Here is an 18,731-nt window from a genome sequence, read left to right as displayed (position 1 = left end):
AGCAGGTGTCCTAGTTGTGGGGAGAAGCTCTAATTCTTCTTTAAATTAATTATGTTGACTTCAAAGTAATCTTTTAAGTATATTGTTTATTATATAGTTACCACAAAAATAAGATTTACCACGTGAATTTCAAAGGTGATGTTTGATCTTAGTCTAAGCTCGGCTTAATAGTACTATTAACAGCTCTTAATTTCTCTCCAGGGCCTAGACTAGAAGACACCATAACTAACCAACAGACTTATGCAGTGCTTTTCCAGCTGTGCTATTCCCTGGGACACCAAACCTTCATGTACTTTACACTGTGTACTTCTGCAGTGTTCTCTGAGTGTTCCTGTCAAATGCCAGACTCTGGTGGACTTTAGCCATGCCTCAGACTCAGCTGTGTATTATTGTTCTGTCCAGAACCTGGAACAATAAGAAAAATCAAATCTCTTTATGATCAAGGTCAGGCCCCTTCAAAGAGTTTTCTCTCCAGAGACTCGATCTAATTGTACCTTAAAATTATTGGAGGATTTCAACAACTGTTATACTTTCAAAGGCTCAGGTTAATTAGACATTTGACCGTATTACTTTTACCTCGTTTATGTATTACCTAGCGAATATATTATTTGCTTAATACTTGTAAGGGAATATAATTCTACCATGTCTTTGGGACCTTTCTAAATTCCATCTTTTATTGTCATCTGTAATACATGAATGTTAATAATACTATAGGTCTTGGTAAGAAAAAGACTCCTAATAGAAATTAATAAGTTCTTCTCTTTAGAAGTATTAGAAAAACTTTCAGTGATATAATTTTGGTTGCTTTCCAAGCCATTCAGTTTGCTTACACTCACTGATTAGTAACAAAATCTTCTCACATATAAAATGAGTGGATTAGGCTAGATGAGCAAATTCTTTCCAGATTCACCTCTCTATGCAAGTGTCTCATTTATAAAATGTGTACAATAAAAAATACCTGGGGAGAACAGTTCAAGATCTTGATGCAGGAAGCTCTTGAACTCATCTCCTCCCATGGACACACTGAGTCTCCAGCTACATATGGAAAATTTCCTCTTTAAAAAAACCTAAAGGCTGGCTGAGTGACGACTACACATCAGACAAACAAGAAGAAAGCCACATGAAGCAGGTAGGGGAGGCTCAGACACAAGGAGGCTCAGACACAATCTTGCCATAAACCCCACCAGTGACACAGCAACCTCCAATCAAGAGGGAACTCAAAACCCGGAGCTTCTCATTAGGAGCAAAGGGTTCACACTTCACATTGCACACCCCAAGTTTTAAGACCTGCACCTGAGAGACGAATCCTCAAAAAAACATATAATTTTGAAAACCAGTGGGGCTCACAGCCCGAGAACCACAAGACTATAAGGTTCTGAGACATGGCTATTGGAGGGCCCACACACTCGGACTTACCTGCCCCAGGGCCCAGCTCAGAATCAGCCTGTCTTGCCCAGAAATAAGGGAAGGAGGATCACCTACTTACAGTAAAGCATCAGCCTGAGGGGTAAGCATCCGATTGAAGACATATCTAGGAGACAGCTGGAACACTGTCCAGGGACAGAGACTTGCAGGTGCTATCTTTGCAGGCTCTCTTTGCTGTGCTCCAGAATATCAGTATCTCCCAGAAGGGAGCTACTACATGTATCTGGTGCCTGATTTTTGCAGTTTCCGCCCAGGAGACACGTCTTAATTGCCTTGCTTTGGAGGCCAGGGGAGCTTGTGTTCCCAGTCCAATGGAACTGTAACAAACAGTCACCCAGAAAGGAGATTTTACACCCTTGTCTGGCACCCTGATTTTTGTGGCTGCTGCCAGAGGATACCTCTACATAGCATGGCACTGGTGCCAGTGGGGCTTACAGTAAAGGGTCCCACAGGACTGTAACCAACAGAGAAAGAGTTCTTCAACAGCTACCACCTCTAGGCACAGCAGCAGTCATAGACCCAAGAGCTCGGTTTTTCTGTGGAGACCTGTTACCCAGCTGTCACGGCTGCAGCCTGAGGGTCAGGCTTCTACTTAACCATGTATCTAGCAACTGATTGTAATCCTTTTCGGAGACCTCAGAGGGCTGGTGCTATCTTTGTGCTCTCCCTCTGCCACACTCCTGAATGCCAGTGTGCCCCCAGGGGGAGCTTTCCATTCATCTGGCAGCCTGGTTTTTGTAGCCACTGCCCAGGGGATGCCCCTAAATCAACTGGCTCTGGTAGCCGGGGGGGCTTGCATTCCTGGGTCATTCCAAAGTAATGTGGCAGTTGGAAAGACAGTTCTTGGCCAGGTACCACCTCCAAGGCACTGCACAGACAGCAGACTGGGACACCCCCTCCCATCCCCAGTTTTTCTGTGAAGGAAGCCTCTTTGCTTTCCTCGAGCTTTGGTCTAAGGGGTAGGCTTCAGGTTTGGCATATGTCTAGTGGCCTACAGAGCTACTCTCAAGGAATAGATGTAGTCTTGCCTCTTTCCCTCTGCCTTGCTCCAGCTCACCAGTATCTCATACACTTGACAGGAGCCCTGATTTTTGCAACTGCCCAAATGACACCTCCAGATTGCTTGGCTCTGGTGGCAAGCAGGGTTTATGCTGTAGTCATACTGGACTATATATACTTGCATACTTTTAAAAGCTGCTGCCTGAGGGTCCATCTTCCAGTCAGCCTGATTTTAGGTGCTGAGATCCTCGCTTCTGGGACCTTGATAGGTCTTGGTACATACCTAACTACTGGGAGCTATTAAAGATATAATAAGCTGCTTGGACAAGCACAAAAGTTTAAGGGACAACCAAGACCTAGGACAGAGTTGAACAACAAGTTTCATCTCCTACATCCTTCAAGACTGGGAGGGGTGGTAGTTTCATCTACTGCATAGAAACCAACACAGAGTTAAGCGAAATGAAGAAACAAAGGAATATGTTCCAGGAACTTCCCTGGTGGCACAGTGGTTAAGAACCTGCCTGCCAGTGCAGGAGACATGGGTTCGAGCCCTGGTCCATGAAGATCCCATATGCTGCTTAGCAACTAAGCCCGTGCGCCACAACTATTGAGCCTGCGCTCTAGAACCTGCAAGCCACAACTACTGAGCCTGAGAGCCACAACTACTGAAACCCGTGTGCCTAGAGCCCATGCTCCACAAGAGAAGCCACCACAATGAGAAACCCGTGCACCACAACAAAGAGTAGCCCCCGCTTGCCGCAACTAGAGAAAGCCCACGCACAGCAACGAAGACCCAATGCAGCCAAAAATAAATAAATAAATTATATATATATATATGTGTGTGTGTTCCAAATGAAAGAAAAATGTAAACCCTCAGCAAAAATTCTTAATAAAATGGAGATAAGACACATTATAATTAAAATGTCAGAAGTTAAAGACATGGAGAGAATCCTAAAAGCAGCAAGAAAAAACAACTAGTTATGTACAAGCAGACCCTCATAAGATTACCTGCAGATTGGTCAGCAGAAGCTTTACAAGCCTTTGGGATTGGCACAATATATTCAAAATGCTAAAAGGAAAAAAATCTCCATCTGTGATCAAGAATACTCTATCCAGCAAAGTTATCATTCAGAATTGAAGGAGAGATAAAGAGATTTTAAACCAAGCAAAAGCTAAAGGAGTTTATCACCCATGAACCAGTCTTACAAGAAATGTTAAAGGGACTTCTGTAAGCTCTAAAGAAAGGGTACTAACTAGTAACAAGAAAACATATGAAAGAATAAGTGTCACTGAGAAAGTAAATATATAGTAAATGTAATGGGTTAGTTATAAAGCTAGTATGAAGATAAAAAAACAAGTAGTAAAACTATGATTATAATAACTAATGGATACAGAAGATTAAAAGATATAAAATGTGACATAAAACATTGGAGGGCAGAGTAAAAAAATGTTGAACTTCAGAATGTAATCAAATTTAAGGTGTTAACCACCTGAAGTAGACTGTTAAAAGTTTTTATATGTAAGCCTTATGGCAACCATAAAGCAAAAACCTATAGTAAATTCACAAAAGATAGAGAGAAAGCAGTACAAGCATATCACTAAAGAAGGTCATCAGACTACAAAGAAAGAGAGCAAGAGCAAGAGAGGAACCACAAAAACTTCCAGAAAACAAATAAGATGGCAATAAATACATACCTGTCAATAATTACTTTAAATGTAAATTTACTAACTCCTTCAATGAAAAGACAGAGTGGCTGAATAGATAAAAAACAAAACCCATCTATATGCTACCTACAGGAGACTTGCTTTAGATATAAGGACACACAGAGACTTGAAAGTGAAGGGATAGAAAAAGATATTCCATGAAAACAGAAACCAAAATAAGCTGGGGTAGCTATACTTCTATCAAAATTGACTTTCAAACGAAGGCTATATAATAAGAGACAAAGAAGACATTATATTATATTGGGCCAACCCAACAAGAAGATAAAAATTTATAAAATATTTTTTATCCAACTTAGGAGGACCTAAATATGTAAAGCATATATTAACAAACTTGAAGTGAGAAACAGACACCGGTACAACAATAGTAGCGGACTCTAATGCCCCCTTTACCTCAGTGGACAGATCATCCAGACAGAAAACCATAAGGAAACATCATCCTTAAAAGACACAGTAGGGGCTTCCCTGGTGGCGCAGTGGTTGAGGGTCCGCCTGCCGATGCAGGGGACACGGGTTCGTGCCCCAGTCCAGGAAGATACCACATGCCACGGAGCGGCTGGGCCCATGAGCCATGGCCGCTGAGCCTGTGCGTCCGGAGCCTGTGCTCCACAACGGGAGAGGCCACAACAGTGAGAGGCCCACATACTGCAAAAAAAAAAAAAAAAAAAAGACACAGTAGACCAGATATACTTAACAGATATATAAAAGACATTCCATCCAAAAACAAGAGAATACATTCTTTTCAAGTACAGATGGAACATTCTCCAGGATAGATCATATGTTAAGCCACAAAGTCTTAATAAATGTAAGAGAACTGACATGTCAAGCATCTCTTCCAACCACAGCGGTATGAATCTAGAAATCAATTACATGGAGAAAAGTGTAAAGTTCACAAATATGTGGAACTTAAACAACATGCTACTTGAACAACCAATGAGTCAAAGAAGAAATCGAAAGAGAAAAAAATACTTTGAGACTAATGAAAATGGGAATATAACAAAGTTTATGGAATACAGTAAAAGCAGTTCTAAGACGAAAGTTAATGGCAATAAATGCCTACCTTAAGAAACAAGAAAAGTCTCAAACAACCATACGTTTCACCTCACTAGATAAAGAAGAATAAAGCCTAAAGTTAGTAGAAGGAAAGAAATAACAAAGGTTAGAGCAGAAATAAATGAAAGAGACAATAGAAAGTATCAATGAAAATAAGAGCTGGTTCTCTGAAAAGATAAACAATACTGAAAAACCGTAAGCTAGACTCACCAAGAAAAAAAGAGAGGACTCAAATAAATAACAACAGAAGTGAAGAGAAGATGGTACAACTGATAGCACAGAATACAAAGGATCATAAGAGACTACTTTGAACAGTTATATGCCAACATATTGAACAACCTAGAAGAAATGGATAAACTCCTAGAAACATACAACCTACCAAGACTGAATCATGAAGAAATAGAAAATCTGAACCAACTGATTACTAGTAAGGAGATGGAATCACTAATCAAAAACCTCCCAACAAACAAAAGTCCAGGACCAGGCAGGTTCACTGGTGAATTCCAGCAAACATTCAAAGAAGAATTACTACCTATCCTTCTCAAACTCTTCCAAAAAATAGAAGGGGTGGAAACTCTTCCAAACTCATTTTGTGAGGCCAGCATTACCCTGATCCCCAAACCGGACAAGGATGCCACAAAAAAAGAAAATTACAGGCCAGTATTCCTGATGAATACAGGTGTAAAAAATATTAGCAAACAATTCAACAATACATTGAAAGGATCATACACCATGATCAAGTGGGATTTATTCTAGAGATGCAAGGCTGGCTCAACATTCACAAATCAGTCAATGTGATTCAACACATTAACAAAATGAAGGATAAAAATCATATGATCATTTCCATAGCTACAGGAAAAGCATTTGACAAAAATCAACATTCATTTATGATAAAAACTCAACAAAGTGGCTATGAAGGGAATGTACCCCAACATAACAGAAGCCATATGTTGTACAAGCCCACGGTCAACATCATACTCAAAAGCTGAAAGCTTTTCCTGTAAGATTAGGAACAAGACAGGGATGCCCACTTTTGCCACTTTTATTCAGCATAGTATTGGTAGTCTTAGCCAGAGCAGTTAGGCAAGAACAAGAAATAAAAGGCATCCATATTGGAAAGGAGGGAGTAAAACTGTCACCATTTGCAGGTGACGTGACGTTATATATAGAAAACCCTAAAGACTCCAACAAAAAAACTGCTAGAACGAATAAACAAATTGAGTTATGTTGCAAGATACAAAATCAATACACGAAAATCGTTTGCATTTCTACACACTAATAACAGACTATCAGAAAGCAAAATTAAGAAAACAGTCCCATTCCCAACTGCATTAAAAAGGATAAAATACCTAGGATTACATTTAACCAAAGTTGTTCAAGACCTGCATACTGAAAACTACAAGACATCAAGGAAAGTAGTTGAAGAAGGCACAAATAAGTGGAGAGATATTTTGTGCTCATGGATTGGGAGAATTAATAGTGTTAAAATGTCCATACTGCCCAAAGCAGTCTACAGATTCAATACAATCCCTATCAAAATTCCAATAGCATTTTTCACAGAAATAGAACAAAGAATTCTAAAATTTGTGTGAAACCACAAAAGACCTCAAGCGGCCAAAGCAATCTTGAGAAAGACGAACAAACATGTAAGCATCACACTCCCTGATTTCAAGCTCTATTTCATATCTATAGTAATTAAAGCAGTATGGTATTGGCATAAAGACAAACACATAGTTGAATGGAGCAGAATAGAGAGCCCAGAAATAAACCCACACATATGTGATCAATTAATTTACAACAGAGGAGCCAAAATTAGTGGGGTAAGGACAGTCTCTCCAATAAATGGAGTTGAGAAAACTGGAGAACCACATGCAAAAGAGTGAAACTGGAACACTATCTTATACTGTACACAAAAATCAACTCAAAATGGATTAAAGACTTGAACATAAGATCTGAAATCATAAAACTCCTAGAAGAAAACATAGGTAGCAAGCTCCTTGACATAGGTCTTGGTGATGATTTTTTTAATCTGACACCAAAAATAAAATTTTTGAAAAGCAAAGATAAACAAGTGGAACTATATCAAACCAAACAACTTCCACACAGCAAAGAAAACCATCAACCAAATAAAAAGGTAACCTACTGAATGGGAGAAAATATTTGCAAGTCATACATCTGTTAAGGGGTTAATATTCAAAGTGTATAAAAAACTCATACAACTCAATAACAAAAAAAAAAATAATTCTATTTTAAAATGGGGTAGAACATCTCAATAGACATTTTCCAAAGAAGACATAAAGATGGACAACAGGTACATGAAAAGATGCTCAACATCACAAATCATCAGGGAAATGAAAATCAAAACCACAATGAGATATCACCTCACACCTGTCAGAATGGCTGTTATCAAAAAGAACACAAATAACAAGTGTTGGTGAGGATGTGGAGAAAATTGAACCCTCATGCACTGTTGGTAGGAATATAAATTGGTGCAGCCACTATGAAAAACAGTATGGAGGTTCCTCAAAAAATTAAAAATACAACTACCATATGATCCAGCAGTTCCACTTCTGGGTATATATCTGACAAATGAAACACTAACTCAAAAAGATAAGCACCTTCATGTTCACTGCAGCACTGTTTACAATAGCCAAGACATGGAAACAACCTAAGTGTCCAATGATGAATGAATGGATAAAGAAATTGTGTGTATATACAGTGGAATATTATTCAGCTGTAAAAAAGAATGAAATCTGTCAATTTGCAGCAACATGGATGAACCTCAAGGGCATTATGCTAAGTGAAATAAGTCAGACAGAGAAAGACAAATACAATGGGATCTCTCTTACATGTTGAAACTAAAAATTCCTTAAAAAAAAAAAGCTAACAGATATAGATAATATATTGTTTGTTGTCAGAGGATGATGGTAGAGGGTGGGAGAGATGAGTGAACTTGGTCAAGAGGTTAAAAATAAAAAATCTTGAAATCATACATTAAATCAGAAGTATATGCCTTGAATTGTAGGAGTCCATAGCCAAATTAGAATTTTTGGTACACAAATTGAAAGCATGTTCTTATAAATAAAAGCAATTGGACTTTATAACATTTTATACACATGCTGTTTTCTTTATTTTCTACATAATAATGTAAGGATTATCTTTTGCATCAGTCTTTTTATAAGTAATGTGTCATTGCAATGAGACAGCTTAATTGCATTCTAGGAGCTACTGTCACCATCCTCATTAACTGGCATTTAGGCAGTATAGGTAACACATATACTTTATGTATACTAAAGTATGTGTGAATGTTTTCATATAAATAATGTTGAGGCCATTTTTTTTTACATCTGTAAGAAAATAGGGGCTTATTTATAATGGGTTTTGAAATTTAATGTCTCAAAAGAACTATAAAAACAGCTTCACAGGAAAAAAACAAAAAACAAAAAAACAACCTGCCTCAAGGTGGTTGGGGGGATTAAATGATGTAACACATACAAAGCAGTCCAAAACTGTCCAGGTATTGTTATGTATCCTATGACTATATTTTGCCACAAGTCTTTTATGATTTTTATTTGTATTTTTGTACCTTTAAACAGTGTTTACCTTTAACTTAATAGTTTATTTGTAAATGGTATGAATAAACATTGAAGACCGACTTGCTACTGAGGATTTTGAGTGACATGTTCATGGCCATATTAAATATTAAGCTTAATTTCAAAGTCTGTAAAGCATACTTTTAAAAAAAGAGTAAGACCAAAGGAAAAATCTCATTTTAAGAATGGCATTAGAGTGTTAGTTATCCAGTGAACAGAACATTCTCTGTACCTTCCCCTGTTTTGAGTCTTGCATAAATATAATCTGACGCTGAGTTAGGTGTTAACTGACACCATATCTTGCTTGATCAACCTGCAGTTTAGTTATGAAGCGGGAAAACAAGGTGTAAACTATCCAAGATCTCCACATGGCCTGGAATGACCTATGGCATCTTATATAGCCCTGGTTTCAAAATTATGAATAGATAGCCTATAAATACTTAATTATATTAAACAGTGTCACTGAATGTCTAGAACTTCTCAATGGGGAAGAGGCTGTAATAAGTTATTTTTCTTTGAAAATTAGAACCACTGAAAATTGGATAGGCCAGGTCACAATATAGAGCCCTTCCTATCAGGAGAGGTGTTCAGAGGTAACCCATCATTCAGGAGGATAGCCATTTCCACACCTGGCAGGAAGTTGAACTATACAACCTTCTGAACTCATTTCCAGTTCATTAATTTCACAAAATTAAAGAAATTGATGACCTGTCTGGGTATTGTTATTGTTACTTTCAAATTGAGGCGCTCTTTATTTTCTCTTTGACATGTAAGGTGTCAAAGTATAGAGTCTTGAACCATAAGCAGTTTTATTCTTAACATTGCCTACTATATGATTCAGGAGGTATAATTTGAGTTGTTTATTATATGTTTCCAAAGTATTGGGTTGGCCAAAAAGTGCCTTCGGTTTTAAGTAAAAATAAAAGACATTTTTCATTTTCACCAAGAACTTTATGGAACAACGTATTCACCGTTTTTTTCCACTACCTTCTGCCATTTTTCAGGCAACTTCATAATTCCATCTTCCCAAAACTTTATCTTTTTGAGCAAAGAACTGTTCCAGGTGCCTTTTACAGTCTTCCAGGGAATTGAAATTTTTTCCATTAAGAGGATTTTGTAAAGACCAAAATAAATGGAAATCTGAAGGTGCAATGTCTGTTGAATATGGTGGATGAATCAGAACTTCCCAGCCAAGCTGTAATAGTTTTTGCCTGGTCATCAGAGAAACATGTGGTCTTGCATTGTCCTGATGGAAGATTCTGTGTTTTCTGTTGACTAGTTCTGGATGCTTTTCGTGGAGTGCTGCTTTCAGTTGGTCTAATTGGGAACTTGTTTGACTTAATCTTTGGTTTTCCAGAAGGAGTTCATAATAGAGGACTCCCTTCCAATACCTCCATATACACATCACCTTCTTTGCGTGAAGACCGGCCTTTGGTGTGGTTGGTGGTGGTTCATTTCGCTTGCCCCGTGATCTGTTCTGTTTCACATTATTGTACGGTATCCACTTTTCATCGCCCGTCACAGTTTGTTTTAAAAACAGAGCGTTTTCGTTATGTTTTAGTAGAGAATCGCATGTGGAAATAAGGTCAAGAAGGTTTTTTTCGCTTAACTTATGTGGAACCCAAACATGAAAGCGATGAACATAACCAAGCTGGTGCAAATGATTTTCAGCGCTTGATTTGGATATTTTGAGTATGTCAGCTATCTCCCACGTGGGATAACGTTGATTGTTCTCAATTAATATCTCTATTTGATCACTATCAACTTCAATTGTCTACCCAACCGTGGAACATTGTCCAACAAGAAATCTCCAGCACAGAACTTCGCAAACCACTTTTGACACCTTCAGTCAGTCACAGCACCTTCTCCATGTGCTGCACAAATCTTTTTTTGCATTTCGGTTGCGTTTTTACCTTTCTTGAAATAATGTTGCTTTTTTTCTTCCATCTTCAATATTAAAATGGCTACACAAAAATTCACCAGTTTTGATGTCTTTTTTTAAATGCACGCTGATATGACAGCTGTCACATACAATCTAACAAAATTGTTTTGAATGAAGTTAAAGACAATAAGTGCTACTAGAGCCATCTTACAGAAAAAACCAAACGAACCTTTTGGCCAACCGATACTTTATATATTTATCCACTAAAGAGTATTTTAAAGGTAAGTTCATTGTCATTCTTCCAAATAGTGAATTCCCTGCTTTTAGTGGAATAAATAAGAATCAAAAACCAGATGAAACTAGATGGTCACATTCTGAAATCACACTCAGGATTAGTTCAGTTTGACAAGCAAATTTTGCATTCGTCATCCTGATACTTAATTTTGTCAACCTTCCACCTACCCCTTCTGCCAAAATAAAGAACTTCGGTATACTAATATAATGAAAAAAATATCAAAACCTAAATCACAAAAGGAGAAGAGAATGGATATTATATCTCTCATTAGACTCATTGCTTTGATTCTCTTTATTTGGTTTCAGTTTTTTTAGGCCCCTCTGCCAGTGCTGTCATAGGAGCCAGTGGGCACTGTTTTCTTTTTTGCTTTGTTTGTTTTATGTGTTTCTTTAAGGTTTCTTGTCGTTTTAAATGTGACATACTTATTAAGTCATATTTAAAGTCATTTTAAGTTGTATGTCATATGAAGGTTTAATGTGACACGTGGGCATAATATGACTCTTCAGTCTTGTTCCTAGTGCTAAGAATACAGTGATGATCCAGATAGATATGGTCACTGCCCTGGTTGAACTTACAGTCTAATGGAGGATACATAACAAATGAATTGGCTGTTCCATAATTTTAAGTGAGGCGTTGAAAAGAAAGTACACACACAAGGAATACGGTGAGGGTATGGCAGGAGAGCACTGCTTTAGATAGGGTAGTCAGTAGAGACCCTTTCAAAATCATAACAAGCAGGGGCTTGAAGGGTTAGAAAATATTCCAGGTAGAGGAAACAAGTATCAAGTCCCTAAGGTGTAAAAGAGATCATTCACATTTTCTTTCTGCACTGGTTTAAACCATAAAGATGACCAATTTAACTTGCTACTGAGATGGTTATGATTTGATGCAATTCATTTAAATTGTCAGCCCCCCAAAATAGTCACTCCTTCACTTTGTGCTTTAAACCTTGGCCCCTGGACCACTTGGAGTATTAGTCTCAACTTACATATGATGTATCTAATATTCCTTATAGAGGGAGTTTTCGATACATATTAGGTCCTTTCCCTTCTCCCTACTGTGCAGCATTGTTGAGAATGCACTTGCCAGGCAACTCTTCTCCTTCCCCTCAGCCCCACCCCCAGCAGAAGTGTGTGGTATTTGGTGCTGGGATAGGGAGGGCACAATCAAGAAAAACACCAGTCTTCAGACCTACCCTGTTCTCTCTATTAAGGCTCCCAGTGGTCCCAACCTTCTCCTGAGTCTCTACCAATTTGACTTCTGGAATTCAGGTCACTTCAAGAATGTTGCCAGGGTGTTCAGCCATCTACAAGAACTCAAGTCCCAGTTACCGTTATATGCTGCCCATTCCCGTTATATGCTGCCCATTCCAGGGGTTTTCCTTCTTCATCCTAAACCTCTCTCCTTGGCTCTCTACTGCATGACTGCTTCATCAAGAAGCTGCTCTAGTTGATGCTGAAATGGGGGATGAGCTGGGGAGATTTGATTGAGTTATTTTGGAATTCCTCTGACTTGCTCTTTGGTAGCGGTTCTCCTCATAACTGTTGGCCTTGGTAGCCAGAACAGGACATGGCATTTTCCTGCTGCTGAACTGGTAGAGAAGGAATTGGCCTTTTACCCATGACTGGCAGCTGTAGAGAAAAACAGAACACCTGATCTAGTAGTAGGTGAGACTTGGCTTGTTTCCCTGGTCCCACTTGAAGTTACTGCCTTACAAGGTACTTTCTCCTCGCAATAATGGGGGAGGGGGGGGTGAGAACACTGTGCCTTCATTTTTTTCCCTTATTGGTAAAATGAGAGTGTTGGTATAGATGATCCCTAAGGTCCCTTTTAGTTCTAATACATCGTGTTTCTATTCCAAACCATGTAGTAGTTTTGTCTCTAATGTCTGACACACATAATGTTTACATTGGAAATTATTCCAGTATGTGAGCTTGATATATATGTGGAAACGTATAGCCCTACTGGTCGAGCATGGATATTCTCATTTCAGAATGCACGTTTGGATTGTAGCTGGAAAACTTTGTACTGCCAATATCTTACTGCAAGTTTTTGCTATTAAAAGCAGTAGTACTGTGTACCCTGAGGATGAAACAAGCTAAGTAAGCCTGAGTTAGTCTTTAAAGAAGGATGAGCATGTATCAATGAAATTTGTGGTGAATGACTTGAAGATGTGTTTTTTCACTTTGTCATAGGGGTCAAATTGGACTGAAATAACGCTGTGCTAATATTCTGAGTTCTGTTGCTCTCTCTGAATTGATCCCTCCTTCTTTTGCAGGAGCTATTGTGACAATCTTGGTTACCATCCATTAAGTGCTGCTGACTTTGGAAAGATCATGAAAAATGTCTTTCCAAACATGAAGGCACGTCGTCTGGGCACGAGAGGCAAATCTAAATATCCTTTACCAGAATGGTTTTTAGTAATCTCTTTAAGTTCTCCCTTGTTACAGAACATCTGCTGCTGTAGTTCAACTAGCAACTATATTTAGAAATAAATTTAAATCAACAAATATAAACGACTCAAAAGTACTTAGAATAATTGTAAATTGTATTTTCCCAGCTGTTTATCACACTGCAGGAGAAATAACAAATAGTGGTTATTAGGATTGTGATAGATTTCACCTTACTCTGTCACTATAATGTGTTCTTAATGGTCTGATCTTCTTTTCCTTAACAATAGAATTACTAAGGCACACCACAGTACAGCAGTTGTAAATTATATCAGTGAAAGTGGAGAAAGATGTTAGTTTATCATCTTTCCTTCCTCTAATTTAGAAACATAGGGATCTTTTTGGCAATATATACAACATTCAAACAATTTTTTTGTGGAACTTGTGCTGTAGGATTAGTGTTCTCTTTGTATTTTCATCCAACCCTTTAAAGGCTATATTAAAATTAAAGCCAGGGCATAGAAAAGGCCCCTCTCATGATAGAGAAATACTTAGGAGCAAACAGAAGTAAGGAAATTACAATTAAAAGTTTACTAAAGTTCTTCCTACCCTTGGAAGAAGATTGTAACATGGAGGGTCTCTGTATCATATTAGAAATGCATCATTTCTCTCTGCTTAGCTTTTGGCCTTTTCCAAAACATAAAAATTCTGCTGTGGGGGAGATGAAGAGGGGAAGGGGAGAGGCTGCTTTTCTAAAACGGCTCCAGGTGTTCTGTAACCAGTTGTTGCACGACCAAGTCTTGTTTCCTGAGTACAAACAAAAATGTCTTCATGTGTCTTTGGCATGTTACAGGTGATAATCCTGTACGTTTCAGTGGAAAAAGAGAAGTGAAAAGGTTAAAGCTCTTGTGACACTCATAAGAGTTGTTTTTGTCCCAGTGCCCTGGGCTAAAGTTTCCCTTCTCTCTGCCAGGTTTCCATCTGGATATTCCTTTCCTCCTGACCTGTTTGTTACTGGTGGCTGGCACCGCTTATTAGGAACATTTATTCATAAAATTTATAACAGATGAAAATCATTTTGTTCCATTTGAGCCAGTAACATTCTACAAGGACTGTTTCAGTTTCAAAAGAGTAAAGGTGTCCTGAGCTTCTAATATTAAGTTTTCTTTTACAGAAGAACTCAGAAAGTCGATGGTATCTCAGGCTGATTTTATTCTCATTTCATATATGGTTACTTTTCAAGTGCTAACTATATAAACAGTTCATTTAATTTCGAGTACTTTAGACCTTAACCATTTATTACGTATTGCTACAGTGGACTAAGAAAAAAAGCCTTTGTTCATATGCCAACACTACCCAATCTTGATTTTCACAAAACTGGGGATGGGGTAAGAATTTCTGCCTTTTCTTTGTGATAAGTAGAATTGTACCTTATTATCAACATTGAAACGATTCTGCATGGTCTCATTTGGATAAAACCAGGGACCAAGAACTGTCTTTTACTAAATAAATGAGCCAAAAAATTCAACAGTGGCTGGTAACTGTTAGCATATATGACTTATATCACCGTGGTTCGTGAAATTAAGGAGAAAGAAGATGTATCTAAAGTTCCTGATTGGTAGATATATCTATGGTATATATTGTCAAGAGGAAAATTTAAGTTATAGAATAACGTGTAGAACGAATGTTTTCAGAAGAGGAAATACGGCTTATGGCATAGTTTGTTTTCTTGATGTTAGAAAAGGCTTTTTAAAAAATTCAGAAGATCTGTTAGTCTCCATATATGTTTAACAATATATGTTTAAATGTTATATTCACAACACTGCTGGTGGCTGTGCACCAGTGGGTATAGGCATAGACCTCATATTTGCAGGTCTCTACTTTTATGCCTGCCAGTACCAGTCACTTAGTACTACTTTGACTCAATAGTTTTATATTGTGTCTTGTGATTAAGAACATGTATCTTAAGTGTGCTTCAATTTAATTTCTCTGAACTTTCTTTTAAAAGTTTTTTTCCTTTTTCCTTTGTTTAGTTGGAAGGAGCTGAACCTTCTGGGCAGCTTCAAAATATTGATGAGGAAGTTATCACTTCTGCTTGCCGTCTTGTGTGTGAATGGGCCCAGAAAGTGTTAAGCCAGCCATTTGACACGGTCTTGGAATTAGCCCGCTTCCTTGTAAAAAGTCACTATATAGGCACCAAGTCGATGGCAGCTCTAACTGTAATGGCCGCAGCACCACCAGGTACAAAATTATTAACAAGCTAAAACTGACAGGGTGTTAACTGTCTTTAGAGTTTGTAGTAAAACGAAGAGCTTAGCTAAAAACCTCCTTTGTCTTTTTAGTATTTGTATGCGTCCACTCTTACTTCCCTTAATACTAAATTCAGATGGGCTTGTTGAGCTAACAAAAATAATAATAGTTCTTTCATGATAAACTTTAAGTTATAGCTTTGTATGTTGCTCTGCTTAAGTATGAAACTTTTATGATTTCCTAGTTGGTATTTCATTAATTTTTCCATTGCTGTTTTAAAGTTTAAAGATGTGTATGTGTACTTTTAAGTATATATGTATTTCTAAATTGATAAATTAAATATCACAAGTAAAAAGTAAGATTAAGTTTTTTAATGACTTGCTAAGACTCCTATCCCCAAAACTAATACTTATAAGTGAAATGATCTTTGGACAATGTGAAAGGTACCTTAGTCTCACAAAAAATAAACCATGTGAAGCATTACTATGAAATAGCAAGAGTGATTTTTTTAATATGCATTCAGATGAGTATTTTTATTCAGATAGCAACTTAAGAATTAACAGTATTAGGACTGACAGTATCGTTGGAATAATAACTCCCTCCTAAATTAATAGCTGTGTAAAGTATCTATTTTAATGAAATTTTTTAAATGTCTTATTTCAGTCATACTTTATAAACCTAAAGAGTGAATACATTTTTTTATTACTCTAGGAAATTATAACTTCTATAAAAAATGTATTAATATGAAACAGTAGATTTATCACAGCCAGAACTATAATTATAATTATACTCTTAAATGACTTTACTTTTCTATCTTAACTTCATTATTTTAATAAGGAATCCTTTTTCTCTGTTTAAATTTATCAGAAGCTTTAAGCATTTGCAGTATGTGTGTGAGAGAGATTGTTCTATTCTCTCATTTTATTGTCAATTGAGGACCATAAATCAGCAAAATAGCCTTTTACAAGAGCCTCATCATAATTTTTCCTGTCTCGATATAAAATGGATGGCTCTAATCTGTATACTCATGTAGTTACACAGGGGCAGGAGAGTGCTTAGGCAGCCTTATCTAGCTAGATAGCTCACATCTGTTACCTCATTTATTCTCCCAGCGGTCCTGTAAGATAGGGGATATTTATTCCCATTTTACAGATCGGGAAACAGATTCAGGGAGGTTAAGTAATTTGTCCATAGTCAGATAAGTAGTGGAATTAGCCAGAATTTGAATCCTGGTTTGTCCTTCTCCAAAACCCAGGTTACTCCTTTACACCAGACTGTCTTCCTAGCTTCTGGCAAAATGAGGTTCTAAAAGATATGGGCCCTTCAGCTTTCTGTATTCTCTTTCTCCTACCCCTACTGACACCCAGAAGAGTACTTTCACAAGTTGAGGACTTAGGAGGTATCATGGGGTAAAGAAACAGAGACATCTCTGTCTTCTTATTTCCCACATTATTCACATAGTCTCACTGAAAGAAATGTTGAATGAATGTTGTTCACATAGTCTCACTGAAAGAAATGTTGAATGAATGTTGAATGAATAAGTGTGAATATTTTTTAAACCAAAATACTAAAAATCACATATATAAGTAGGCATTTTCACTTTTTGAAAGTAGCTTGGGAGGCTGACTGTTTTCTTAACAATCTTCTGAAATTTCGTTCTCAGCCATTGCCACTTTTTTTTTTTTAATTTATTTTTGGCTGCAGTGGGTCTTCGCTGCTGCATGCAGTCTTTCTCTAGTTGCAGCAAGTGTCTTTCTCTTCGTTGTGGTGCACAGGCTCCTCATCGTGGTGGCTTCTCTTGTTGTGGAGCGTGGGCTCTAGGTGCACGGGCTTCAGTAGTTGTGGCACACGGCTTAGCTGCTCTGCAGCATGTGAGATCTTCCCGGACCAGGGCTCGAACCCGTGTCCCCTGCATTGGCAGGGAGATTCCTAACCACTGCACCACCAGGGAAGCCCCATTGCCACTTTTAAAAATATCTTTGGTAGTGATGAATCTTCTTCCTTTGAAGGTGCACTTGGTTTTTTGTAAATACCGTCTCCATATTAAGAACAGGTTGTATTACAGATGTCCTTTGTAAGCAGCTGCTTGGAACTCATGCCTGTCCAGAAACCCTAGCAGGAGGCATGAGACAGCGAGCTTGAGCGGTTGGCACAGGCTCTCGGGTTCAGGTGCTGAGCAGCCAGAGCCGAGGCTGCGGACCGGATGGGAGCAGTGCAATTCGAGTTGGATTTGAGGAGAAAGAATAATACTTAGGTGATAAAAGGGCAGTCAGAACATGTGGGATTGTTGAGCAGTGAGTGTGTGGGTTAGAGTTTACAGTCCCTTTCTCTCCTTCCCGTCTCCCACTCACGAAGCTGTTGCTGTTAACAAGATGAAAAGCAGAAACGGCTGGGGAAGGGAAGGTCAGGATGTGCCAGCAGGACAGGGGTGTCCTCCCTTTGCCTCTCTCCACTGTTTCTACCGACCCCTGCTCACTTTCTAATGATCTTAATGCCACTCCCTAAATGTGAAATGAGCTTTTGAAAAATTAGTTGTATTACATAATCAAGTTTTCTTAAAATTTATCCCTTGCTTATTTTATCATTCCTTTTTCTCAGTGTTGATCTTACTACTACTTTAAAAAGCTTTCTCAGTGACCCTTTTTTAGAAGATCTTAACCTCAGTCTTATTAAGAAACTCTGCTTAATTTCTCCTAGGTCATACTGGAATACTTAATTAATTAATTAATTAAAGCGGTTAAAATTGTATTACCTGTTTTTGTGAAATTCATGTAGAATTAAAGACTTGTTTTCCCCATACAATTTTTTTCTAAGATATGGATGGTTTCAGCAAATATTTATGGAGTACCCCTTGTGGACTGAGTATTAAAATCATGAAAATGCATGAATTTCTTAATTAGAGAAGGGGGAAGGAAGGTTTTTCTGACATCTACTGATAATATGTAAAACATGCTGTCTTGGCATTTATCTTAGCTTTTGCACATTAGTGACATAGCTACTACTCTTTTCAAAATCTTCATCTATTACTGCAGATATAACTACAGCTGTCACCCAAGTTGAACCGTATTTTAAGGTGTCAGTTAAAACCATATTGACAAATGTTTATAAACTGGAAGTGTAAT

General features: G+C 37.8%; 1 protein-coding gene across 3 annotated transcripts in view; it reads left to right on the top strand.

Moving 5' to 3' along the window:
- The window catches only part of RFX7 (regulatory factor X7), a 144,703-nt gene that overhangs the window by 117,820 nt on the left and 8,152 nt on the right, over positions 1–18,731 (top strand). For all 3 annotated transcript variants that reach the window (XM_029236523.1, XM_029236521.1, XM_029236524.1), the window contains 3 exons: positions 13,248–13,364; positions 14,663–14,747; positions 15,393–15,600. In XM_029236523.1, coding sequence (XP_029092356.1) covers positions 13,248–13,364; positions 14,663–14,747; positions 15,393–15,600 — 410 coding nt within the window. The remainder of the gene's footprint in view (positions 1–13,247; positions 13,365–14,662; positions 14,748–15,392; positions 15,601–18,731) is intronic.

This window comes from Monodon monoceros, unplaced genomic scaffold (assembly GCF_005190385.1).
Source record: "Monodon monoceros isolate NGI ecotype Baffin Bay Population unplaced genomic scaffold, NGI_Narwhal_1 Super_Scaffold_21, whole genome shotgun sequence".
Lineage (NCBI taxonomy): Eukaryota > Metazoa > Chordata > Mammalia > Artiodactyla > Monodontidae > Monodon > Monodon monoceros.
This window is presented reverse-complemented; position numbering and strand designations above follow the sequence as displayed.